This window comes from Canis lupus, chromosome 10 (assembly GCF_003254725.2).
Source record: "Canis lupus dingo isolate Sandy chromosome 10, ASM325472v2, whole genome shotgun sequence".
NCBI lineage: Eukaryota > Metazoa > Chordata > Mammalia > Carnivora > Canidae > Canis > Canis lupus.
This window is the reverse complement of record NC_064252.1, coordinates 69370217-69397925: the sequence shown is the minus strand read 5'-3', so window position 1 is coordinate 69397925 and position 27709 is coordinate 69370217. Positions and strand designations below refer to the sequence as shown.

General features: G+C 53.5%; 1 protein-coding gene across 3 annotated transcripts in view; it reads right to left on the bottom strand.

The window, feature by feature from the left end:
- Nucleotides 1–26955, bottom strand: part of ANXA4 (annexin A4) — a 48191-nt gene extending 21236 nt beyond the window's left edge. The window contains exons 1-4 of one of the 3 annotated variants that reach the window (XM_025470589.3): nucleotides 26823–26955; nucleotides 12387–12441; nucleotides 4276–4363; nucleotides 61–155 (exon numbers count right to left, since the gene is read on the bottom strand). In XM_025470589.3, coding sequence (XP_025326374.1) covers nucleotides 61–155; nucleotides 4276–4363; nucleotides 12387–12389 — 186 coding nt within the window. In that variant the 5' untranslated portion in view covers nucleotides 12390–12441; nucleotides 26823–26955. Of the gene's footprint in view, nucleotides 1–60; nucleotides 156–4275; nucleotides 4364–12386; nucleotides 12442–15715; nucleotides 15818–26597; nucleotides 26696–26822 lie in introns of those variants that run through there. The other 2 variants (XM_025470593.3, XM_025470600.3) reach the window with 2 other exon arrangements.
- Between the last annotated feature and the right edge of the window lie 754 nt (nucleotides 26956–27709).

The following is a 27709-nucleotide window of genomic DNA, read 5'->3' as shown; positions in this document are numbered from 1 at the left end:
GGAGGGGCCCGGCCTCCCTGCCCCGGGAGGTCCTGGGGGGCCGCAGGGGCCGCAGCCTACCCTGCCGATGGTGCTCTTGTAGGCCGTCCTGATCTCCTGGCGCTGGGCCGTGTTGCGGTGGGCAAGGACGCCGATGATGGCATCTTCGTCGGTGCCTGGCGGGGAGCGGGGACAGCGGGTGAGGTGATCTGGGGAGGAGCGAGCAAAGGGGTTCCCCCAGGGACGCCAGCGCTACCCAAACACACACTTTTTAAGAAAAGAGGTTCTGGTTCGGTAGGTTCGTCTATTTTTTCAGGAACCAGACACGCGATTTGAGTCTCGGCCTCTCCTTTCAATCACCTGTTCGCCACTGAACAGAGAAGCTACCTCGTGTGAGTGTGAGCGCTGGCGTCCTCCTGCACCGCGACCTCCGGACCCGCGGCCTCCCCGGATTCCCTCAGGGTGCCCGCACTCGCTGAACGGGCGCCAACTGCTGACCGGGTCAGGCCCTCGGTCCCCCCTGCAGTTCTTGGCATGTCTTCTGGTTCTCCTCTATCTTGTGTTCTTTCTTTTTCTCTCATTTTTTAAAAAAGGATTTTATTTATGTATTTGAGAGAGAGAGGGAGACGCAGACTCCCGGCTGAGTGCAGAGATCCGAAGTGGGACTCGATCCCTGGACCCCAAGATCACAACCTGAGCTGAAGTCAGATGCTTAACCAACTGAGCCCCCCAGATGCCCCCCTCCTCATTTCTAAGTTTGTTAAAATTTCCTCTGAGTCTTGAAACCATTTGGACTCTTGATTCACTCAGCCTCTTGCAGGGGTTTCCCCCCCTTAATTTCACTTTAATTACCAAACAGCACCGTGCTGGTTTCAGGTGTACAACATAGGGATTCAACAATTCTGTACGTCACCGAGCGCTCATCACTAGTGTACCTAGTGCCCTGCACCCCCTTCACCCAGCGCTTGCAGGGTTTTATTTTATTTATTTTTTTTAGGGTTCTGGTGGGCTGCTCACTGCCTGCCCTGAGCTTTCAGATCCGTAGGTGTGGCTTTTCATTTCCAGGCTCTTCCCTGACCTCAGTGGTTCCCTTCTTAGAACTGCTAAAAAAAAATTCCCACTGTGCAATATCCTACCAAAACTTCGTGAGAATTACAAATCGTAAACGTTCTGAATTTTGTTTGCAGGCTTCTTGCAGCAACTTTTACCGGGACGGCTTTATTCTGATTTTTCAGAATCGGTCCCTTGTCTTACTAACAGCTGGACGTCCATGTATGTTTGGTGAGTTTTCCGCTTCCTCACTGTTTAACCTGTATGGGGAATTGTGTGGGACTACGGAAAAGATTCTGCTGGGAGATTTCAGGGAGAAATGAAAAAATATAGATTTACCATAGGTATTCTTCGCAAGATTAGAGATCCAGAAAAGTGTGGGCTGTGGGGAGGAAGCTATAGGACTGTGTTTACGTATCTTAGGGCCCTACTCTCTGTCATATTAGGAAAAAAGTGGGGGTATGCCTGGGAGGCTCAGTGGCTCAGCACCTGCCTTCAGCTCAGGGCATGACCCTGGGATCCCCCGTGACCAGGGGTCCCGGGATCAAGTTCCGAATCGGGCTCCCTGCATGGAGCCTGCTTCTCCCTCTGCCTGTGTCTCTGCCTCTCTCTCTGCGTCTCTTATGAATAAATAAAATCTTTAAACAAAACAAAACAAAACAAAACAAAACAGGTCTCTATTATATATAAACTTCCTGTTCTCCTTCAGAACTCTCAGTGGGGGGAGGTCCATCTTTTGCTCACCCCTATTTCTATAAAAGGCACCATCCTTTCAGTTAGTCAAATCTGAATTCTCAACATAGCTTTGATTTTTTTTTTTTTTTTACCCTCCCTCATCCTCTACATTCAAATTTCCTGCCAAGGCATACAAAAATCTAACTCTAAAATCTTTTTTGCGTGCTTCTCCTCTTTGATTCCTACCACTGCTACTCAGATTCAGGACTTTAGGGGCTTAGACAAATGTAAAGTCTGGTAATTGGTATTCTTATCTCCTAATTGGTCTTTCCAAACTCTTGCTAGATTAATTTTCCTAAAAAGTAAAACTCCCGAGTGTCCCCCGCCCTCAGGCTCAGGAATGTCCCCCCGCCCCCATCTGCTGGACTTCTACAGGAGCAGCAGTCTGGCATTGGAGACTTTCTGCGAGATCCTGTGTGCTGTTGTAAATACGCACAGGAAAGGAACTCAGGCAGCCAGATTTCACAGACCTCGCTCTGGAATGATGGTACTTGCTCCAATGTACTGCACTCCTTCCTCCCGACCTCCTTCACTCTCGGTCTAGTGGTTTGTACGCCCCTCTGGCCACTGCCTAGGATGTTGATTGTGGCGCTGGTTTCCTGGCCAAGGGCTTTGGGCCGCCTCCCCACATCTGTGATTCTCCAGGGGGCCTTCTCAGCGGCAACCTCAGGACCGCCCTCTGGACCGGCCGACAACTGTTTTCCAACAACCTCCTGGGGCAAGCCACATTTCCATGTATTTTCTGTGACTCCCCTAGGCCTCCACCGACCCGGAAAATGGGACAATACTCGCACTCATCCCATGCCTTTGCTCATGCGACTCCATTCAGCTGAAACACATTCTCTCTTATCTCTGTTGCAACAACCTATCTCGCAAGGCTCATCTCAAATTCTACAGTCTCTGAGAAGTTTTGCCTGATGTCCCCAAATTAAATATGATCTCCTCTCTGAACCTAATGGTACCTTATTTGTGCCCCTCCTGTCACCATCATATTATGACAGCTGTTGTCACATTATTACAGTCATCTCCGCTCACGCCATGCCCATCCAGCACCCATGGCCTCCGTGAAGTGGGTGTTGTAATCCTTGTCTCCCAACTATCTACCTCCCACTGACGGGTCTCCACACAGCAGACACTGACAAGCATTGGCTGTCAAACGTCTCCTGACTTTTATTTTGAGAATTCTGAATGCCGTGTGGTCCACACCCTGAATTACGGTGTTCTTGCTGTATACCAAAGAAGCAGGAGAACGGGGAAAAAAGAGTGGGCCAACCACATTTTCCATCTTATTCATGAAAGAGGGAAAAATGAGGAGAAGGCTGTCTAGATTCAGAACAATGTTCTGTTCAGAGCGGGGCAGCAGGAGAGCATAGGGACTTAAACTCCAGCTCTGGAGTCAGACTGCCTCGGTCTGGCTGCCTGGAATTGCCTAGCTCCTGACTCTAACGTCTACTGGCTCTGGGATGTTGGGCAAGTTCGCCAACCTGCCTAAATCTCAGCTTCTCAGCAGTACAACAAGCTTTTGCCTGTTATTGTTCTGGTCATATCTGCTGCTAATAACACTGGGGCTAAGTAAAATGAGCTCTCGGAGGGGAGAAAAATTGGGAAATAAGGCTTCAAGATCAAATGTTTTAAGCCACATCTCAAGGAAATTATAAATAGCAGCTATGAACCAAGGGCACTTCTCTGGGTAAACGTCTACACAGGCAAGAGAATAATCCGGGGCAGCCTGCAGTGTGCCCGCATGCCTACAGGAGGCCCTGCCTGCCAAGTGTGACCCCTGGCTCAGTTCCACTTACTATGCGACTTCACTTCTCTGGGTCTCAGCTTCACATTCCATGAAATGCGCTGATAATAACAAAAGCAGTCGCTGCTTTCACTGCATTACTGGGCTGTCATGTTACGCACCCATCGAAATAATATTTGTGAAAGTGCTTTGTAAGCCCTATGGCAGGGATCCCTGGGTGGCGCAGCGGTTTAGCGCCTGCCTTTGGCCCAGGGCGCGATCCTGGAGACCCGGGATCGAATCCCACGTCGTGCTCCCGGTGCATGGAGCCTGCTTCTCCCTCTGCCTGTGTCTCTGCCTCTCTCTCTCTCTCTCTGTGTGACTATCATAAATAAATAAATAAAAATTAAAAATAAATAAAAAATAAACCCTATGGCACTATACATATACACACTGCACCAGCTGGAAAACAGGTACATTGCTCAAGTTTTATATGTAGATTCGTAATGTCCTCATGCAAAACAGGGTTTTTTTTTTTTTTTGCAAAACTGAGTTTTAAACAAAAAACAGATTTAAATGAGGAAATCCAGAATGAGTGCATTAAATGTTATTTCTGTAAAAAAAGTGATTAATATCCTCTCATCTAATTTGTCTCAAAAGCCAGTTTGTTCCCACTGTATTTTCTTAGAGACCTACTCATTTTTTGCCAGTGGACACAACACCCTCTGTGTGACTCTGTGACGCACAACACATCAGGGAGCATTCACCTCCGCTGGGACACTCACCAAGCCCCTTCATGGCCTTCCTCAGGGTCTGTGCATCCTCGGTGGCACTGAATCCTGACGCTGGTTTGACGGTGCCTCCCTTGGCTGCCTGAGCACACAGAGGAAGATGTAAGTGAGCGGCGTCATCATCCCTTTCAGCCCACAGCTGCTGCTGGGGCTACAGCAGACTATTCTAGATACCACAGTGAGCATGAGAGATGAGGTTCTTGCTCCCATGGAGCTGAGGCTCTAGTGCAGGAGGAGGGAGACAATCAACAAGCCAACAAATGAATACATAAATGGTGTCCAACAGTGGGAAGTGCTAGGGCGCCAATAGAGAGGTCCTGCAGGGGCTGCTCTGAGCAGCAACATGTAGGCTGAGATCTGAATGACATGAAGCAGGTGGCCATGCAAGGATAGGGGGTTGCAGGGTGGGGTGGTGGTGGTGGCCGGGTTACAGGCAGAGGAAAGAGCCAAGGCAAAGGCCCTGAGGCTGGGCCTAGCTTGTATGCGAGAAGCAGGACAGGACGGAGGCCAGTGTGGCCCCAGTTGGAGGTGGGCAAGGAGGACAGTAGTAAGGGAAGTTCCACTATCACCTGTGCAGTCATCTCACCTGCACCCCCTGTCCCAAGAAAGGAACAAATCAAACCTGAATCCAATCAAACCCCTAGAGCCAAATACCAATTTACAGAAAATAGAAGGGAGAGGAAAATGTCAACCCACAGTACAGGGGTTGTAATCCGCAAAATCCAGCGTTTACAGGGTTAAAGAGGATAAGATTCCAGAATTTGCTTCAAAATAACACAGGTGGGGGGAAGTTGGAGATAAAGAAGAAACAGGACTGACCATAGGTTAATAATTATCAGTAGGCACACCGGGGTTCTTTTTGATACTCAGTCTACTTTCTTAGGTATTTACACTTCTCCATAGAATTTTCAAAAGTGAAAAAGGATGAAAGAGAATCAGAGGGGTGGGCTGAGGCTAGAGCAAGACAGCCCTCACTGGGGTAAGGGGTTTCTAAGTCTGTCCTAAGTGCATTGGGAAGCCACCGGGCAGGTTTTAAGCAAGGGGATGAGGGGGGTGATCTGATTTACATATTAAAAAGATCTCTCAGGCTGCTGAAGGGAGAAGCAGGGACCAGATGAGAATCTGGACAAGCCCCATGGATATAATGCTAGAAGAGGGTAAAAGAGCTGAAACAAAGAAACAGGCAGAGTCAGGGCATGTTTTGAAGCAAAGGTGACCGAACTTGCTGATGGACTGATGGATGGGAGGTAAGGAAAGAAAAGAACCAAGTGTAACTCTGGTTCTTGTAACCAAGTGTGAAGCTTTTCCCTGAGCAGCCAGGCGAAGAGCGGTGTCATTTACCCAGATGGGGAAAACTGGAGAAGAGCTACCAGATGTGGTGGGGTGGGGGCACAATGGGGAGTGAGGTTTAGAAGTTCTATTTTCAAAATGTTAAGCTTGGGATGTCCATTAAACACCCAAGTGGAGTTGTCAAAAGGACAGCTGGTTATAAAATATAAGTAGAGGTCAAGTCGACACATCAACATGTGGATGGTACTGGGTGACATGACCTAGGGGGAACGTGATTTCAAGAACAGGGGTCCTAGGATAAGCCTGGGCCTCTCTGGTAGTAGAGAGGACCCTAGAAAGGATGATCGAGAAAGATCAGTCCTTGAAGTAAAAGGAAAACCAGGATGGCATGTTGTCCGGGGGCTGAGGAAGGAGGGAGCGGTCAGTGCCGGCCAAGAGTAGTGGAAGAGAAGGACACTGAAGGGATGGTCACATTCGGCAGCATGGAAGTTCCCGGTGACCCTGACGAGGCCCCTTGCAGTGGAATGGAGGAGAAGGACGCCTGACTGAGTGGACAAAGGGGAACAGGGAAAGTGGTGGGAGGAGAAGAGAGGCACCTAGACGACAGAGGTGACGACGAGCATCACTGGAATCCTAAGCAGTCTCCATGCTCCAGCTCGGAGCCTGATGCGGGTCTCGATCTCACAACCCTGAGATCCTGATCTGAGCTGAAACCAAGAGTCAGAGGCACCTGGGGGCTCAGCGGTTGAGCGCCTGCCTTCAGCTCAGGGCATGAGCCCGGGGTCCTGGAATCAAGTCCCACATCGGGCTTCTCGATTTTCTCGATTTTCAAAGTACACGTGGGAAAAAGGAGACCCCCCTACAGACAACCCAGCTAGGAAGGGTTGAAGCCAGGATTCAAGGCTGGGAGCCTGCTTCTCCCTCCGCCTGTGTCTCTGCCTCTCTCTCTGCATCTCTCATGAATAAATAAATAAAATCTTAAAAAAAAAAAAAGTCAGGACGCCTAACCAACTGAGCCATCCAGACACCCCACCAGCTTTGGTTTTAAATACATCTTCCCTCTGTATCTGACCCTAATAAGCATGATTAGAGCCTTTTAGCTCTAATATTCTGAATTCTGTTCTCTTATCTTTAAAAATGACCTAATTGGTCACAACCGGCACGAGAATTGTTCTGCATCGTCTCCTTTCACGTAGTTAATTTGTCTGGCGTCTGCCAACGTGGTGTTAGACTGCACACGGGGAAGGGTCTAAGTGATCTGCTCGGTACCAGGATGTCAACGGAATTCAGACCAAGCTGCAGACCTTCCTCTGCTCACAGCCGGTGCTATGTGCTTTTAGGATGCTAGGAGCTCACAAGCTGAGGGAAGGCAGAGACAGCCGAGGCTGCATTTAGGGCACAGGTCACAGAGTAGGTGACTGTTTCTCATGACTTTTCTGATAATGGCCTTTTTTGGTGAATGGTGGTAGGATGTTCTGGTGATGGGAGGAAATAGAGCGAGAGGATATGTGTTCCTGCAAGGGCGGAAGGGTTTTACATCTTAGGTCAGCCTTGGGTGAAATGAACCCGTAGCCTTGTGCTCAGGATCTAGTAAAATCTAATATTCATGGAGAGAGTTTTGTCACTGTTACATCACTCTTGGGGTCACAATCACTGTGAAGGGAATTCTAACATTGAGGGAAATTTCATCTGTGGGTCTTTGTGAAGCAGACACAGCGGGCTCCAGGGAGAGGTAGCAAAGCTTCGTGGGGGGAACACAGACGTTGGAGTGCCACAGACCCAGCCTTGAATCCTGGCTTCAACCCTTCCTAGCTGGGTTGTCTGATCTTCCTTTTTCCCACTTGTACTTTGAAAATAATGATATCAACTCACAGAGTTGTTGTAATAATGAAGCAGAATAAGATGGCAAAGCGTTTAGCACAGAATCCAGCAAATATTAAACACTGAAACAGACATTCACACTCAGTGGCTATCACCATCATCATCATCAAGTATGATTCCAACATCTCCACAATAAATAGGAGAGTGAAATTCTTTTGTCTATTTCTGATAATGTCTCTTTAAAAAAAGGGGGGTATTTTTTCAAGATTTTATTTATTTATTCATGAGGGCCACAGGGAGAGAGGCAGAGACACAGGCAGAGGGAGAAGCAGGCTCCATGCAGGGAGCCCGATGCGGGACTCGATCCCGGGCCTCCAGGATCACGGCCTGGGCCAAAGGCAGAGGCTCAACCGCTGAGCCTCCCAGGCGTCCCACTGATAATGCCTCTTAATGTAAGCCTATGGGGTAACGTCAAAGCAAAATCCAGAAGACAGAGTTTGTACAGGTGGAAAAAACAACGTAGAATAGATCTAAGGCTCTCTGGTGTTTTAATTTCATCCAAGGATATAATGGGGACCATCTAAAGGAACAGAGGATTTTTATGTCCTTAGGGAAGTTCTCTAGTGAGATGGACCTTGCTCACTGGGGCCCACATCAAGCCCATCCAAAGGCTTGGGGTACCAGACAGTGTGGGCCTGGTTTGCCAAAAGCCCAGGCTTTCACCTCCTGGATGCGGTCAGCATCTAGCACTTGGAGACCACCCTCTATACACCTGACAGAAGGAGGTAGAAACCATTGGGTACTGTTAGAGGTCAAGTGTAACCCCCAAAAAGACACGTTGAAGTCCTAACCCCCAGCACCTGAGAATATACCCTCATTGGGAAAGGGGGTCACGGCAGATGTAATTAATTACATTAAGATGAGATCATTCTGGAGAAGGGGATCCCCTAATCCAATATGGTTGGTGGCCTGCTAAGAAGACAGCACATGAAGACACAGACACACAGGAAGAACAGGACATGACCCTGAAGGCAGGGATTGGGGTTAAGAAGCCGCAAGCCAAAGAATGCCTAAGACTGCCAGCAAACCACCAGAAGCTAGAAAGAGGCAGGGAAGTGTCACCTACAGGTTTCAGAGGGATCCTGGCCCCGCCAACATCTTGATTTGGGATTTCTGGCCTCCCGAACTATTAGACAAATTCCTATTATTTTAAGCCACCCAGTTTGTGAGACTTTGTTACGGCAGCCCTAGGAAGTTAATACAGGTACCTTAATTGTTTTCTTCCACTGTGCATCAACAGCAACTGGGTGACGTGCTGTCAAAACTCCAACCTGGCCTAACTCGGCCACTGGTTCCACTATGAGACAGCTTTCCGGGTGAAATGTTTCACGGCATTCTTTTGAGCTCTATTGCAAAATTTTGGATGGTTCCCAAACACTGCATTGACCTTTAACACAACCTGCATTGCTGAGGGATGCCATTGTGGGATTAAAATTAATATCTAACAAGAAATATCGATGGAGGCATTTGCAAAGATGTTTCAGCTTATCAATGAACATTCTCAGTGACTCTCTCTTCCAGGAAAAAGATAAGCTCAGGAAACTTGTTCCCGTTAGCCCTACGGTAAGCGTATTGATCAAATTCCAGGGCATAGTGTACCATTATCCGTCCTGGCACAGCGAGGGATCCTGTACCAGGAAGGCTTCGTGTGGCAGCAGCAGACAAAGGAAACAGGGAGGATGCAGGAAAGAATAACGAAAGCGAATGGCTAGACAAGGTGTTGGATCATAATCGATGAAATATTATCCAGTTATTAAAATAATCAGGAAGGTAATAAATGTCAGAAGTTGGACTAGGATAGACTAGAACACGGTAGGTCCATAAGCCCTCAGGAGCTTTCCCGGGTTGCCCGAAACCGCCCCCCTGGGCCGGGGGCAGGGAGAGGCTGAAGGGAGGTTGGCAGCGGCTTTAACAACGGCAAAGGGAACTTAGACACAAGGCTTGTCTTACGCAGCAGCAAGACAAATCGATCCCTGGACTCGGCCCCGAGATCTTCAGGTTATAAAGAGGCCCTGAGCGGGCTCAGTCACGTTCACGGTGCAGCTGTCTTCAACACCGCATGGCCATCTCAAGGCTGTAGCCTCGGTAAGCAGATCCTCCAAAGACGGGGGCGGGGGTGAGGAGCCTCCGGCGGCCCCGGTCCAGCTCCCTGGCCAGTCACTGGTCACATCTTTTTGATGACACTCCCCAGTAAATACCAATCAGCAATCAAAGGGCATGAGGAAACAAACAGCTGATACGGCAACGCGGACGGAGTGCCGAAAACGTAATGCTCGGTGGGAAAAAAGCCAGACGCAGAAGACCATATACTCTATGGCTCCGTTGATAGGATGTTCCGGAACAGGCAAAACTCATCTACGGTAATAACAATCAGAACGCTGGCTGCTGGCACAAAAACAGACATAGAGATCAGTGGAACAGAATAGAAAAATCCAGAAATGGACCCTCAACTCTGTAGTCAACTAATCTTTGACAAAGCAGGAAAGAAGATCCACTGGAAGAAACAGTCTCTTCAACTGTGCTGGGAACACTGAACAGCCACACGCAGAAGAATGAAACTGGGCCACTTCCTCACACCACCCTCAAAGCTACACTCAACATGGATGAAAGACCTAAATGTGAGACAGAAATCCATCAAAATCCTAGAAAACAAAAAACCAACCAACCAAAGGAACAAACAAAAAATCCTAAAGGACAACACAGGCCACAGCCTTTGTGACCTCGGCCACAGCAACTTCTGGCAAGACACGTACCAAAGGCAAGGGAAACAAAGGCAATAATGAACTACTGGGACTTCATCAAGATAAAAAGCGTCTGCACAGCAAAGGAAACAGTCACCAAAACTGAAAGACAACCGACAGGATGGGAGAAGATATTTGCAAACGACACATCAGAGAAAGGGCTGGTACCCAAGATCTATAAAGAACTTACCAAACTCTACACCCAAAGAACAAATAATCCAATCATGAAATGGGCAGAAAAGAAGAAACACATGGGTGTTATGCTACATGTTGGCAAGTTGAAGTTAAAATAAATTAAATTTTTTTTTTTTAATTTATGATAGTCACAGAGAGAGAGAGAGAGGCAGAGACACAGGCAGAGGGAGAAGCAGGCTCCATGCACCGGGAGCCCGACGTGGGATTCGATCCCGGGTCTCCAGGATTGCGCCCTGGGCCAAAGGCAGGCGCCAAACCGCTGCGCCACCCAGGGATCCCAAATTAAAATTTTAAAAAGCTCTAAAAAGTGGGCAGCCCAGGTGGCCCAGCGGTTTAGCGCCACCTGGGGCCTAGGGTGTGATCCTGGAGATCCAGGATCGAGTCCCGCATCAGGGTCCGTGCGTGGAGCCTGGTTCTCCCTATGCCTGTGTCTCTGCCTCTCTCTCTGTGTGTGTCTGTCATAAATAAATAAATAAATCTTTAAAAAAAAAAAAAGATCTAAATAGTGGGAGGGCACCTGGGTGGCTCAGTGGTTGAGCATCTGCCTTTGGCCCACGTCATGGTCCCAGGGTCCTGGGATTAAGCCCTGCTTCGGGCTCCCTGCTCAGTGGGGAGTCTGCTGCTCTCTCTCCCTCTACCCCCCGTTGCCCCCTGCTCATGCTCTCTCTCACTCGGTCTCTCAAACAAATAAATAAAACTTAAAAAAAATAAAATAAATAAAATAAAATGATGGAAAACAATTGGGAATTACAATATTGAGACTATTGTGTGTTTTTCCTAACCTTTAAAAACGTCCTTTAAAAAAAAATAAGAATAAAAAAATAAAAATGTCCTTTATCTGTCCAACAAATATCAGTGATGATGGAGAAACAGGTACTAGGAGGAAAGATGAGAGCAACTGAGGTCACCTTCCTCAAGTGGACAGCACAGTAAAGGGTCCCTGGGCCATAGGCTTCCTATGTGAGCTTGCTGCAGGCAGGAAGACTGTCCCATTAATTTGGAGTCCCCAGGGCCAAGTACCACATCTGGCACAAGGTTGGGACCCTGTAGACATTTCTGAATAAATGTTCTGTGTCCAGGGAGAATCAAGAAGAAACGAATTGTAAAACAAAGCACGGAGATTTAGGGCAGAGATGAGTGAGGTTTTGACTGTCATGGATGATGAAGAAAATTCTAGAATGTCTAAGGTAAAACGATGTTAAGGGTATATTAGTCATTGTCCTCCCCGTTCCTAGAGGAGGCCAGTTAGAGCTGGCGGGATCTCCGTATGTCTACTACTCCTTCCAGGGGCCGGGGGTCAGGATCACCTGTGTGTCCAGATACCTTATTTGGGCGGGAGGAGGGGAGGAGACGGCCACCGCGGGGAGAGCTGGAGGAGGCGCAGCTTCCGCTCAAGACCGGACTCTGTGAAACTCTCCAGGCTCCAACTCCCAGCCCGCCCCAAAGATCCGCTAGTGCAGCCCCGAGGGGCCGCTCACGCCCCAAACAGGAGGCAGGTGGCGAGCCTGCCCGCTAACCCGCACCCCTCCCCATGAGCCTGCGGTGGTGTTGCACCAAGGTGTGGGTGGACTTGTGTCCTGCAGGTGGGCCTGGGGGATTTTTCGTTTTTCCTTTTCATGTGCCTGCAGTTTGTACAGTGAACACACAGGAGCTCCTGGGATGAGAAAACTACGACTCCTTTTTGTATCTCAGGATGTTGGAAGAAGGATTCAAAGGGTTCTGCTTTTGAGTAAATTTTCAGGGTCAAGTGACTTCCTGTCCTGGGAAGAAATTAAAACGGTGGTTGACTGAAAGAAAGTTAGGAAGTGAGGGAGGGAGAGAGGGAGGCAGGCAGGCCCTTTTCACTTCCCTCCTCTCTCCTCTCTATTGAGGAAACAGCGCTCTGCAAGGTCCACTGGCCCTGAGTACACATCCTGCACCTGGCGGCGGGGCGGCAGGTGGGGAGGCGCCCTGCACCCTCGGCGGGGCAGCAGGTGGGCCAGGTGCCCCCGCACTTACCATGGCGGCTCCGCGGGCTCCACGTCCCGGTCACAGTCGCAGTCCAGAAGCTGCTCTGTGAAAAAAGCAGAGGGGCGGTTTCCGCGATGAGCGATGCGTCGCTAAAATCGCTGACCACGGCGACTTGCGGTTTGCTCAAAGGTGGGTCACCAGGGAAAGCCAGCGCCGTCCCCGCAGGCCAGCCCCATGGATCGCCGAAGGCACCGAGGCCAGGTGGGTAACAGGGAGGCTGCCGCGGACACCGTCCCCGCTGCTCTGCAGACGCGCGTCCCCTGAGGGGACAGGAGGCTGAGGCCCCGGGGAGGGACGGCGTGGGCTCCGCGGCCCGGCCACCGCCCGGCCACCCCCAGCCGCTGCGCACTTGGCCCCCGCTCTGTCCCCGCAGCGAGGCTGCTCGGTCCGGTGTGCGGGCGTCTCGGCCGGGGCTCTGGGCTGGCGGCGGCCGGCCTCGGGGGGCACCCGGTCCCGCGGGGCCCGCTCCCGTCCCGCACCTTCCGTGGGCTCCCTGGTGTCCCAAGGAGCATCCGGAGCCAGGGCAGCCCGCAGCAGCCTCAGGGCCCCTCCCGCCGAGCCCGCCTGGTGTCCACGCGCTGGCCGGGCCACCACTGAGCCCCAAGGGCTGCTCCCCGTGGCCCGATGCGTGGGGAGCCGAGAGCCGGGCTCCCGGAGATGCAGCGGCCACTTGCTCTGGGCCCAGCCCCGTCCTGGGAGGGCTCAGGGGCGCCACCTTCCCTGGCAGTCGGACGGAGCCTGCGGATGCGCTCTGCGGAGCAAAGTCTCCCTTCACTGTGCTTTCCACTCGAGGAAGGAAAATTCTAGAATGACTAAGGTAAGACATTGGTTTCTCCATCGCTTTGGAATGTGGTGACCCTCCATCATCTGTGGTCTCGGTCAACTGCGATCCCGAAGCAGGTGGTCCTCCTCCTGACACCAGGTCAAAGGAGACTAAAGCTGCTCCCAACGCCCACGTCCCCCAGCTCACTCCGCCACGTGGCACCCCATTACCCTCCCTCATCGTCATAAGAAGGAAGACTACAGCATCACAAGGGGTCTCGAGAGAGGGAGACCCCATTTTTATGACTTTTATTACAGAATATCCTTAGACTTATTATTTGTTCTTGTTGTTAATCTCCTACTAGTTCACCAATCAGACTTTCCCACAGGTACGTCTGTACGGGACAAAGCAGCTCGTGCGCCGTTCCAGGCCACCTGCGGTTCCGGGCACCCGTCGGGGTTCCTGGAACACACACCCTGGATACGGGGGAGCCGCTGCGGATGACAACACGTAAGGAGGCCGGGAAGGAAAACTCCTCCCCCCAAAAAGCCGGCCTTTAGTAGAAATACTGCCAATCCTTTGACCACATCAAGAAGTAGAAAAAAATGCTTGAGCAAAACCTTCTGGAAATACTGAGCGTCATTATTCAATGAGCTAGAAATAACTTACTAAAGGGGAAAAAATGTATCCTGCGTGAACACGGGGTACATTTACCAGACGGGACAGCCCGCCGCCTAAGTCCACTGATCGAGAGACAGCTGTCGGGTAGTCGTTACTTACCAGCACCAAATGAGTTTCTGAGTAGATTCTAGAAATGGGGACACCCGGGGGGCTCAGCGGTTGAGCATCTGCATTTGGCTCAGGGCGTGACCCCAGGGTCCTGGGATCGAGTCCCGCATCGGGCTCCCTGCAGGAGCCTGCTTCTCCCTCTGCCTGGGTCTCTGCCCCTCTCTCTGTGTATCTCATGAGAAAATAAATTAAATCTTAAAAAAAAAAATTCTAGACATGAATGCTGGAAATGCTACCCCTTGATTCTTCCATTGGGTATTAACATGTAACGTTACCCCACACTCACGCTTCCTGGCGCGGTGTCTGGCACCTGCTGAGGGGCGAGTCGCTCCCAGCACGGAGGGAAGGGGTTCCTCAGACCACCCCCCGCTGTGGGATCGCCCCAGGCCTCTTCTTAGACCGTGGGCTCCCAAAGAATGCCGGGCCCTTCTTCCGGGAGCTCGACCTCAAGGTCCTTCCACGTTGCCCTGCAGCCCGAGGAGCCGGGACTCTTTCTGGGGGCCCCTCCTGGGCCCCGCTCCCTTGGTCCGTCCATGCTCCTGTCTGGAGGCCGGCCTACCAGCCCACAGACCGAACGACGTCGCCGGGATCACAGTGACCCAGACTTTGTGCCGGGCTTGTAGAAGCTTCTTGGCCACTTGCAGGTGGGGCAAAATAATGAGTAACCGTGCCACGGCTTTAGGAAAAGGGCAAACCCACTCGGGCTTGGGCCTGCAGCTCGAATTACCTTAAATGCTCCGGGGCTCTTCACCACGGAGAGAGGGGGCCATGTGTTAGTGATGCCCCCCAAAATCCAAGGGTTACCCAGTCTATGGATAGGAAGCTGCACCTGCTTTATGGGATCTGGACTCTACAACTGGGGTTCAGAATAGGGCTCCTGAAAATTATTTTTTTAAGATTTTATTTATTCCTGAGAGACCCAGAGAGAGAGGTGGAGACCCCCAGGCAGGGGGAGAAGCAGGCTCCCTGCAGGGCGCCCGATGCGGGACTCAACCCAGGACGCAGGGTCATGGCCTGGGCCAAAGGCAGATGCTGTCCCGGGGAGCCCCCGGGCGCCCCCAGCACCGGGTTTCCACCGTCCTCACAGCAGACACACGGATGGATCAAGGCCGTCCAATCCCGAGCACTACTTGAGCGGCTGCCGTGCAGGCAGCAGCGTGCCGGGTTCCTCCCCACTCTCCCGGAATTTGGAAAACAGGCAAATTAGATGGTTTCCTGAGCATCAGACTAGTGAAATCAGCGAAGCGCCCTCCAAACAAAGCCACGCAAATTCATTTCAGGGAGAAGGACCCGCCCCTGACCTGGGGGCGGCCCCGAAGGGACGAGCGGGTTTGAAGCAGGGTTGCGCCACAGGCGACACCTGGACGGTCCATCGGGCGCAGCCCCCAGGAGACGGTGGCCCGGCCCGGCCCAGGGTCACCCCCTGCTCTGATTCCACGACGGCCACGCCCGCCCTGGTCTGGAGTCGGCTGCCGCAGGGCCCGTCCTCCAAGTCCCAGCACGAGGGCTTCGGCTGCAGGTGTCGGCACTCAGGGGTGTGTGCCAAGGGGGGGAGCCTGTCCCCAGCGCCACCCTGGGGCCTGACCCACCTAGAGTGCGGGGGCCAGGCGTCCTCCCGGGGCGCTGCTCGCGGGGGGCAGGTGGAGCCCCTGCCAGGGCCGGGGACGCGGACGGCCCCTGACAGTCCCCGACAGCCCACGGCCCGGGCGGCCTCCGCTCCGTCACCAGGTCGCCCCAGGCCCAGGCGGCGCAGCCGGGCCCTTACCGAGGGATCTGCGGTCCTGGAGGCGCCGCTCTCCGCGTCTCCCCCGGAGATCACACGTGACGGAGTCCCTCCCCGGCTGTCCCTGGCCCTCGGTTTCAGTTTACACCCCACAGCCTGACACATATACAGTCGTCCGCGGGGTTGCGGAGGGTGTGCCCGGGGCCCCGCCCAAGGCGCTGGCTTTGAAGGGCTTTCCAAACCCTGTGGAATCGGGAAGTGAATGCACCCCTTTGTCCTTGGAACTTAGATCCTTCTAAAAGTAAAGGAAGGTTGTTGCCCGGATGGGGTTTGAGTCTGGAAGAAATAAGCATTTTGTTGTTTTGTTGGGTTTTTAAAATTTATTTATTCAAGAGACACAGAGAGACAGAGAGAGGCAGAGACCCAGGCAGAGGGAGAAGCAGGCTCCATGCAGGGAGCCCGACGTGGGACTCGATCCCGGGTCTCCAGGATCGTGCCCTGGGCCGAAGGTGGCGCTAGATTGCTGAGCCCCCCGAGGATGCCCCAGAAATAAGCATTTTGAGACACTTCCTCAAAGGCAAAGCGTGCACGCTAAGGGGAGGCCGACAAACCAGCAAGGCGGCCCGCTAAGAATCTTCGGGACGGATCTCTTCCTACCCAATAGCGGGCAAACGACTTAGTGACAGTCTTTTGTCCAAATTTTAGCCACCGCTTCGCAGTATTGTGGGGGACAATAATTTCAATCCACAAGTGATTTTATTTTATTTTTTTAAAGATTCTCTTCATCTATTTGATGGAGAGCGAGCGAGAGCGGGCACAAGCAGGGGGAGCAGCAGCGGGAGAGCGGAGCCCGACGTGGGGCTCGATCCCAGGACCCGGGACCACGACCTGAGGCGAAGGCAGACGCTCGACCTGCTGAGCCTCCCGGGAGCCCCGACATATAATTTTAAAGCTCCCCCTCCTCTGTCGCCCCCACAGGCAGCAAAGTCCGTCGGAGCGGCCCCCCACCCGGGATGCTGTGTCCCAGGGCGGGAGGGGAGAGGTGCAAGCGGCCAGCGCCCCTCCCGCCCGTGGCCCATCTGACCCGACGGCCCCCTGCAGCCGGGCCCTCACCTGCGCTCCCCGAGCCGCAGGACGGTCCCCAGCACCAGCCCGGGGCGAGCTCCGGCCGCTCACTCTGGGCCGCACGACGGGAGAAACGGAACCGGCGGCCCGAGCGCGTGCTGGGCGAGGGGCCGGGTGCCCGCCTCTGGGTGCCGGCCGTGCCTTGCCAGACACACGTCCCGGGGCGGCGCACCGCACGGTCCCCACGGGAAGGCGTCTGCTGAAGCCTGTCCCCCCGCTCCTGCGGGTCAGCCTGCGTAGACTCGTGCTCGGGCTTTCCTAAGCGATGCTCTTGGTCAGCTGAGCCACGCCAGGGGTGACGCGGGGCCTGGAGGCCCCAGGCCCTCCCGCCCTCCGCCCTCTGCCCTCCTCTCAGCGAGTGCGGCCGCGCTCTATTTTGTTGCTTTTGCTTAACTGCAGACAAAGTGCTTGGATTCCCCCCTCTGGGGCCAGTGGCGCAGACACAGGACGGCGGGGACCGAAGTGCTCACGGTGTGCTCACGCTCAGCGCCCACGCGACAGCTCACTGACGTTCCACGCACACTCGCCCGCCCGCCCGTTCCGCAAAGGCGACGGGGACCGCTGGGTGCCAGGAGCCGCGGCCGATGGTGCGGCCGTGCCCCGCGGAGAAGGCCCCGCCGTGGCCAGCAGCAGGCTGCCGAGCCAGACCAGCCCCGCAGGCCGCCCGCGGTGCCCGCGCTCAGCCTGCTGCCGCGGCCGGGACTCCGCGAGGCCGTCCGGGGGGCCCGCAGCCTGTCCCCCTCCCTCGGGCGGCCGAGAAGCTGGCCGGGACACCTGCTTGCACGGAGCACCCTGCACCCGCGGGCGTCCTGCTCCTTCCCCGTCTGGCCCACGAGGCCCGGCGCCGACCACGGTCCCACGCGGTGCCCGAGGTCACTCAGTCGGAGGCGGCCGGTGCCCGAGGTCACTCAGTCGGAGGCGGCCGGTGCCCGAGGTCACCCAGTGGGAGGCGGCCGGTGCCCGAGGTCACCCAGTCGGAGGCGGCCGGAGCTGCTTTTGCACACGTCTACGCGACCCTGGAGGCCTTTGTGTCCTATCGCGCCAACGCACGTGTGCGAACAGGCAGGTGACAGCGCGAGGAGCCTTCAGAGGAACAAGGACTAAACCTGCCAACCGGTACGTGTCCCCCGAGCGGGATGCGCTCGCGTCTTCCCGTCTTCAGCAAGCGGGTGAGGGCGAAGCCGGAGCAGGCTGCCCGGGGGCCCTGGCGGGAAGCGGCCGCCTGCACAGCCGGCCCGACCGGGTGCTGGGTCAGGAGGCCGCGGGGGCAGCTGCGGGGGCTCGACGGGGCTCCGGGCGCTGCAGGGACGCCCTCCGGCTGGCGCGGCCGCACACCGGTTATATGCTCCGTCCGAACGGGTTACACTCTCCTCACACCCACCGGACGCCTACTTCGAGGAAATAATAGTGTTGGTGAAGATGTGCAAGGAGGGGAACACTCGAGTACCGCCGGCAGGGATGGAAGAGGGCACGGCCTCTATGGAAACCAGTAGGACCGCGCCCGGGGGCTCAGCGGTGGGGCGACCGCCCTCGGCCCAGGCCGTGAACCCAGGGTCCCGGGATCGAGGCCCGCCTCGGGCTCCCCGTGAGGACCCCGCTTCTCCTTCTGCCTCTCCCTCTGGTCTCCCGCGAATACATAAATAAATAAAATCTTTAAGATAAGTAAATAAAAAAGTATGATACGGTCAAATCAAGGCTCCTAAAAAAGATGAACCAGCTTTTTCGATGTGGACGCAAATATTAAAGTAAAATTACCTTTTGGTGCTCATGTCAGATACGGGAAAACTAAGTATGTTTAAAATAATTTGGGTGTGTGAATCTCCGTCAAAGGTGACTCTTAGGAAATCTAAATACAAATCAAACGTTTCTGGTGGAAATTCAGATTCAGATGTCCTGTCAGTGTAAAACACTCACACCCGACTGTTAGGACTCGGCTCGAAGACTAGAAAACAGCTCAGGATTTCTTCCTATTGATTAGACGTTGGAATGATACTACTTTGGGTCCACTGTGAAGAGTGTAAAGTTTATCATTAAGGTTCATTTCGCCTGTCTCTTTTGACTTCTTCGAATGTGACCACCAGATAATTGGAAGGAGTCCGTGTGCCTCGCCCTTGGTACTGCAGACCACGCTCCGGACACCCTGGGCTTGTCCGACAGTACTGAGCGTAGCTATGATCGAGCGCCTATTCTGTTACGTGTCAGTGTGCACAACACTTTACATGAATGACCAGATGATTTCTCTTTTATTTCTTAAAAAAGATTTAGCTTATTTATAAATAGAGACAGAAATAGCGAAGGAGAGCCGGGGCAGGGAGCAGAGGGGGAAGCAGGCTCCCCGCTGGGCAGGGAGCCCGAGGTGTGGGCTCCATCCCCGGATCCAGGGATCACGACCTGAGCCGCCCAAGTGGCCCCAGATGGTATCTTTTAAATCCCACAAAAAATTTTTGTTCATCCACTTAGTACCTTCATTTCCCCATTTGTTAAATGAAGAAAGAAAACACTAAAGTAGCCCAGGACAAAATGCTAGAGAAGAAGGTAAAAGGAATAAGGCCTCGGAATATTCAGGGGGAAAGTCCATTCCTGAAAATAACCCACTTAATTGTTCAGAAGCAAGGTTCAGGGAACTAGCGGCGCCCTCACTATTCTGGTGAAGCAATGAGGCCTTCAGCACAGGGGGGGAGGACGAACGTGGCAACCCCAAGAAATCCTTTGAGACTAAAGACTTTGGCTTAGATGTTCTGTACTCGGCACATCACGGCCCAGGTTAATTTCCTCTGACCATCCCTTCCCTCCTTTTTTTTAATGGTTTTATTTACTTATTCATGAGAGACACACAGAGACACAGAGAGAGAGGCAGAGACACAGGCAGAGGGAGAAGCAGGCTCCGTGCAGGGAGCCCGACGTGGGACTCGATCCCGGGACCCCGGGTCACACCCTGGGCGCTAAACCGCTGAGCCACAGGGATCCCCTCCCTCCTTTTACTGGAATCAAGTGATGAGGCATCTTAGATTTTGTAAAACAAACACATGCATTTAAGAAGGCTTACCAAATTCGTATCTAAATAGCATTCTTTTCGCTACTGTTTGGTTTCAACTGCACTGTTTCTGTGGGTTTTTTTGTTTTGTTTTATATTCATAAAAATAGAGTCCTCCAGCAGGAATCGCGCTAGAAGAAATGGAGTCTATCTGCAGAGATCATAAAAAATTTAGTATTACCACCTCAGGAAATATCACAGGAAGGATAAAACAGAAAATATGGGTTAGCTTTTTAAAAATAACCTTTATTCATTTTTTAATATCAAACATCATCGATGTACATGGCCAAAAGTTACTTGGCTTACTCGTTACAGTTTTGTTTCAGCAACGGAATATAGCAACAGAAATTTAAGTCTGGTAAATTCAAATTAAGTTGTAATTTAATTTATACAGTAAAACTTATTATTGGGTTATTTATTATGATTTTATTTTCTGTTTTAGCAACCTCAGGGTTTTTATGGTGGTAACAGGACAGTTAGTGCTACCTTTACCCCCTACTGTTAACCTCTCCTTCCCTCCAGCTGTTATTAAATTGTGTGATCTGATAAACTTGTTTCTTAACAAGCAGAATGTGGGTAGAGGAAAAAATTTCCGTTGCAATGCTAAAAATTATGAATCTTTCCACTGCCTATGAAAGGAAACAATGAACTTTCAGAGAATCGTAGGGACTGAAACCTTAGGCAATCCCCTATTTCTTTCATTTTATTTTGTAAATTAATCGACTTTATGCACTGAGAAGGACACACTGAGAAGGACATTTTAAAATAATGTAGACTTACGATCTACTGTTATTCCTATTTGTGCCAATCTTTTGGTTGTAGTCACAGTGTGTAGATGATTTTGTGCTGTATTCTTTCCTCTTCATTTTTTGTGCTCCACGCAATCACCATCTAGATCCCTTTACTGAATTACACTCTTTCATGACATGATATGTTAAAATTTATTCACTATTATTGCTTGCTTAGGGTTTTTTAAAATTTACTTATTTATCCTCTTTTTTGGTTGTTCAGGTTTTTAAAGGCCATGGCTACAATCTCTACAATTTGCTTTGTAAGATATTTTATTCTTTTTTTTTTTTTTGCTGTATTTCTTGTGATATCTGATACTTCTGAATATTTCCAGTTGTCCTCCAAATTTACAAGGACGTCCAAGGCCCAGCCAAGCCATAAGCTTGCTTGCTTTATTTATTTCTTTATAACATAACATTTGGGTGTAATACTAAATCTTATTATTGGTTTAACTTCCTTTTTTGAAATTAAAGTAGGAACACTGACTTTTCCTTTTCTCAACTCATATCCATATCCTCCTTTGTGTATTATCTGCATTTTTCACCCATTTTTAGCATCTTGGTGCTTTCCTAAAATTTATAGAAATTATTCCTATATTATAAAATTTAGTATCTTATATCTAAGGTGTATTATTAAGTATTTTACCAATTTAATATTATCCTTTTAATTCAGTACAGCCAAGATTTGTAAGAAACATTTTGAATCATATCTGGCCATCTTTTCCTTTGTACTCCTCCCTCTTATCACTTCAATAGTTGGAAAGTCTCTTTTTTGGTGAAATATTGATCACTGTGGAGCTGAGAGATAAATACATAGAAGTTCATTTTAACTATTCCCTCACTTGAGCATATGTTGGAAAATGTCCATAATAAAAACTCTCTTTAAAAGCATCTCTTTCCCATTTTGAGAGCAATCACTTGATTTTATTTCTACTAGTGTCTCCCCCGCCCGTCTTCACGTTCCAGTTGAGGAAAATCTCACCCGGGATGTTAGAGTAACTCATTTACTCTATGACTCATTTTGTTTCCCACCCACTAAACTTGGCCTCACCCTCTTGTTCCCTAGGCACCCAAAATACCCAACCGCCCGGCTGTTTGGAAAGGGCTAGAATTCAACGTAAGCAAGTTCCCCGGAAGATCCCAAGTAGCTGGAACTTCATTCCTACAAACTTACTTCAACCCTGACCCACCAATAGCACGTGGTCAGGCGACATTTTGGGGATAAACTTAACAGCTGACTCTCCAGAGAAAGAAAACCCTGCTGTGCAGCCATTTCTTTGGCATGAATATTTGCAACGTGACTGATTTCAAATCACAATGTGATGTCACTGAACCTAGAACTAGGACTAGGTAGGCAATATTTCAAGACAAAACAGGCATGAGTAACCACAAGAGCATTCAGGATAATGAAAGGTAGTAAAATAATTAGGAAGTGATGTTACTTTAAATATAACTTATTTAGAGACATATTTTAATATAATTTATTTATTGCTAAGTTCATATAAGTGAATTGAATCAGGTCACAAAACCCCTGAAAATGTCACAGTTACTGCTAATAGGCTGATGCAAGGACGCTCCGGCACCCACCGGGAGACCGAAGAGTAGAGAAGGCACATTTTTAGAGAAAATTGTGATAAGATACACATGACGATGTTTACCATTTTAACCAGTTTTAAGCATATAATTCAATGGCATTTTTTAAAGATTTATTTGAGAGAGAGAGAGAGAGAGAGCGAGCGCGCACGAGCAGGAGGGGGCAGAGACAGAGAGAGGGTGAGGAGCAGCCGATGCCGGCTCGAACCCAGGCCCCTGGGGCCCTGAGACCACAACCCGAGGCGAAACCAAGGCCGGGCAGCTCAGTCGGGGCAGTGACCGCGTTCCCGGGTCAGCACCCACCCCCAGCCTCCGATTCCAGAACTCTTCGACGGGCCCAGAGCCCCGGAGCCCCCGAGCCGGCTCCCATCCTCGCCTGCCTCCCTCACCTCGGCTCCGGACTCGGCTGTGGGCCCCTCGGGGGGCGCACGGGCGTGGGTTGTTCCACAGCCCCGCGTGGCCTGGGGGGCCGGGGGTGTCGCCTCCCCTCTCAGCTCCGGGCGACCCGCGGAGCCCCGGGGCGGCCGGGCCTGGCACCCGCATCAGGAGCTGGAGAAGTGGGAGGCGCGGGGGCGCCGGGCGCACAACTGCGCTCGACCTTCCGGTACTTCACCCTAAAAGATGTTCACGCGGTTCGCTGTTGGGAGACGGTGGTTTGCACGCCGTCACACACGCTGGGCGCTGGGTGCAAGTGCACACTCCTGGGGCCCCTGGGGGCTCAGCGGCCGAGCGGCCGCCTTGGGCCCAGGCCGTGACCCCGGGGTCAGGGGATCGAGTCCCGCATCGGCCGCAGGGAGCCTGCTCCTCCCTCTGCCTGCGTCTGCCTCTCTCTGTGTCTCATGAATAAATACATAAAATTTTTAAAAATGTTATAAAAATAATAAAATCAATAGTGGAGTTCTCAAAGCCCTCGCTGCAAACATGCATCACTCCGGGCAGAGCTGCGCGGCCCTGCTCCGTGTGCGGGACCCTCTGAACTCCCGGGCCGGGCCCCCTGCCGCCAGGGGCCCGACGGAGGCCACCCGTGCGGGACAAGGCGGCCTGCAAATCCCAGACAAGGGCCAAAATCCAGGCTCGGCTCTGGCCTGCAGACTTAGCCCCCCGACACAGTCACTTAATTTGGCCTGACTTGACGGGGAGGGACCACTGCAGGGCTCCGGACAGGACGGGCTCCGCTGCCCTCGCCCCACCTTCCCTCCGCATTAAGAGCACCTGCGCGTGCAGGGGTCGGGCTCGGAAGACCGCGAGGGTAGGCCTCATCCCGGGAAGAAATAACGATGGGTCCAAGGCAACCCCATTCCAACGGCAGCTAACGGTTTCCAAGTGGCCAAGTGACCCCCTTCAGGGTCAGAGACAAGAACAAACCCACCAAGAGGCTTTGGAAGAAAGACGCCCCCGCACTAACCTCTGCCAACTTCCTTCTTTCTTTGGCTTTGGATGACGTCAGCACACTGTGGCTGCAACCGATCCTAATTACCATACAGACCATAAAGCACCTAACGTGATACCCAGGGAAAGGTCTCGAATTTCACTGTGCACAACAATCACCTGCGGAGGGTTTTTTCTAGGGGCGCCCTCCTCTAGAGCTGGAGTCCGGAAGCCCTGGGTGGAGGGAGTTCACCTGCACAAGGGGCTCGTTTTGTACAGGTTGAGCTCAGGTGCGGGCCTCGGTTTGCACACATTCCTTCAGCCCTCGGGGTGACACGCGACGCGCTAGGCCAGGGCCACAGCTCGAGGAGCTGGACCTGGGGGCCTCGGTGCAGGTGCAGGCGGGTCGGGGCGCCCTGGGTCAGGGGCCTGCTTCTCCCTCTCCCTCGCAACCCCCCCCCCGTGTCAAATAAATGAAATCTTTTAAAAATCCTTGATATCTTTTAAAATCTTTGTGTTTATTTTATTCATGAGAGACACAGAGAGGTGGAGACACGGGCAGGGGGAGAAGCAGGCTCCCTTCGGGGACGCAGGACTCGATCCCGGGACCCCCGGGACCCGGGGTCACTACCTGAGCCCAAGGCAGGCGCTCCACCGCTGAGCCCCCGGGGGACCCATCTCAAACCTTTAAAAAGAACTGTTCAAAGGTGGTGGGTCAGGTTCCCACAGCCGAGGCCCTTAGTCCAGCTCAGACACACTCACAAGCTCAAAACAAGCAACGGGGCTTTGAAATGCCAAATTCCTAGGTCCGTTATTCCTGACACAGCAACCCATCCCAGGTCCCGTGAAGTCTAAAAATGAAACCCTTTTACTTTAGACCCTCTATTCGGTCTGGGGGGGGTCAAGCAACGTAAAACTACGGGGTGAATCCAATGTGACAGGTATAATAAAGAGCTGTCCCTGACAATGGGGACGGCATCAGCTTTTACCGCATTATTTATAATTTGCAGCAGGACGACACACCTACGTTCCCTGAGGTCCCGTGTCTTTGTTAAGGCTCTAAGCAATTTACCAAGCGTGCATACGCTCATGTAAGTGTTTCTGAAGCTTCCTTGACTCAAAGCAAGGGCCTGGAAACATCCAAATCACAATCATCCGGGGAACCGATTACACATGCATTCTCCTGGGCCCAACCCTGTCATACAGGGTGAGATTCTGGGGAGTGGGCAAGGGTCTGCACGCCGTGCAAGCTTCCTGAGGAATCCCGATGTACCCCGAAGTAAGGAAGCTACGCCCTTAGAGGTCATCCCAGTTTGACCTTCTACCTTCACAGGCCCAGCCAAAGGTACTACACCCCTGCCCAGACACCTCTGCTCGGAAAGCTCTCCATCCCAAGTGCACCCAGCCCAGGGGACTCGAAAGCCACAACTCACGTTCAGTGGAGCCTGCCATCCACCCCGGCCCTGCCCGACACCACGAGGAGTTCATTCTCCTGTCCACATGCCAACCCCTCAAGAATTTAGGACCATTGACAAGTGTCCCCAGGCCCACCTCGTCTGTAAAACAAGGTTAGGAACCCCACCTCAAGTTGAAATAAAGAGTAAATGAGTAACCAAGGACGACCACTAATCCGATCCCTCCAGGTAGGACACAGCAGCACCCATCACACTACTTGCAGTGAAAGCAAACCCTCAGGGGCTACGTGGGGGGCAAAGCAAAGCCCAAAACCCCAGCAAAAAAAGTTTCTTGTTTTATATTAAAAAGGTATAAATTTGGGGGGGGGGCAGGTGACTCAGTGGGTTAAGCATCTGCCTTCGGCTCAGGTCATGACCCCAGGGTCCCAGGATGGAGCATCCCAGCACCCGCATCTGGCTCCCTGCTCGGCGGGGAGCCTGCTTCTCCCTCTCCCTCTCCCCCTGCTTGTACTTCTCTCTCTGTCAAATAAATAAATCTTTTTTTAAGGTATAGATTTTGAATTCTACTCCAAAATATATGATTGTTTTAGCATAAAAAGTGTTTTTAATCTCAAATATCTCGGTCAAATTGACAGCACGGCCCCTGGTTTACAGTAAAGCCTCAGCTGTTCCCGGCAGTGGGCAGAGCGTAGCACCTGCTCCTGCAGAACACGGGGCTTAGTGGACAAGCCGAGGACCCAGGTGGGGAAAACGAGGGAGGGGCTGGACAGACACACGGGCCCAAAGGACGGGAGTCCGAGGACAACCCGGAGGCTCACCCTTCAGATGCGGAGGGCCGCTGTGATTTGACTGACCGTGCGTGTTACTCTCTAACTCGCTTTCAGAGAAAAATTATCCCTATAACCAAATGTAAGACTATTTAGGAGGGAAGTTCTTAGAGGCCCTTGATGGAAAGTTCTGTGTGCCTGCGTTTCCCCAAAACAACAGAGATCCGGCGTTGCCCAGCGAGGGCTGGGCTCCAGCAATGAAGCAGGTGTTGGGTGACCGCGAGGGCCCATGTCACTCCTGTTCCCTCTACCACCTGTCTGTCCTCTCAAATCCCTGCAACTGAAGAGCTAGGGTCTGGCCATCACCAGGGTTGCCTACAACCTACAGAGGACGGGGATGTGTAACTTGGAGGGGGACCCTGTCCCTTCTGGAGCTCAGGGGACCCTGTCGGAACTGCGGGGGGTTCCTGCTGCAGCTCAGCCTCCCCGGCTCCCAGAGCCTGACCCAAGGGGGAGCCGGGGCTATGGCGAGTGGCAGGTTCAGGTGGTGGAGGTGGTGACCGGAGTGGGACTCCTAGGTGTGGGGGATGGAGGGGTGAGGGGGTGGAGGGAGTGGAGGGGTGAGGGGGTGGAGGGAGTGGAGGGAGTGGAGAGGGTGGGGGCTGGAGGGGTGGGGGGATGGAGGGGTGGGGGGCTGGAGGGGGGTGGAGGGGATGGAGGGGATGGAGGGGATGGAGGGGGAGGACACTCGGGGCCAGGCCGGAGGCGGGGAGGGAAGGGCCGGAGACCAGCAGGAGGGAGCAGCTTTCTTAAAAGGGGAAAAGAGAGACTCACCGGGGCAACCTGGGTCTCGGGCCGAGCCAGCTGCGGGGCTGGGGCCTCAGCCGCTTCCTACCCCCGAGCCTGCGCCCGGCTGTGGCTGCTCCTCCCCGACGGGGCGGGCGGGACCCTCTGGGCGCACCCGGGCCCCGCGAGCACCCCGCCCGCAGGCCGCCCGCACCCGCACCCGCACCCGCACCCGCACCCTCCAGGCCCCCCGGCCCCGCCAGGCGCCCTTACCGCGGCTGCGGACTCCGGCTGCGCTCGAGCCCTGCGGCCGCGCGGACCCCGCCCAGGCGGCCCGGGAGCGGGTGTGACCCCGGACGGACCCGCCCCACTCCGGGGTGGAGACTGAGCCCGGGTTCCTGCGGGCCTCTGCGCGCGGGGCCGGAAAGCCGTCCGGGGGCGGAGGCGCACCTGGGGGCGGGGGCAGGAGGGGGCGCCCCAAGCCCGCTGGGCCCGCGCCCCCCGCTGACCTGGCCCGTCGGGGCGCCGCGGCCGGGGAGCCGCCGGGATCACCCCCGCCCCGCCCCAACCCCACCCGGGGTCACCGCGCTCGTCCCCTGCGCCCCCCAGGTGCTAGGCCCCCCGCCCCCCAGGTGCTAGGCCCCCCGCCCCCAGGTGCTAGGCCCCCCGCCCCCAGGTGCTAGGACCCCCGCCCCCCAGGTGCTAGGACCCCCGCCCCCAGGTGCTAGGCCCCCCGCCCCCAGGTGCTAGGACCCACGCCCCCCAGGTGCTAGCCCTCCCCAGGTGCTAGACCCCCCCACCCCTCCAGGTGCTAGCCACTCCCAGCTCCCAAGGTGCTAGCCCCCCTCCCCCCTCCCCCAGGTGCTAGACCCCGCCCCCCCAGGTGCTAGCCCCCCCACCCCCCAGGTGCTAGGCCCCCGCCCCCCAGGTGCTAGCCCCCCCCACCCCCAGGTGCTAGCCACCCCCGCCCCCCAGGTGCTAGCCCCCTGAGGTGCTAGCCCCCCTCCGCCCCCCAGGTGCTGGCCCACCCCCGAGGTTCTAGCAAGCCCCCCCCCCAGGTGCTGGCCCGCCCCCGAGGTTCTAGCAAGCCCCCCCCAGGTGCTAGCCACCCCACCCCACCCCACCCCCGCCCGGGGCTCGCACAGCTGCCCTGCCGCCAG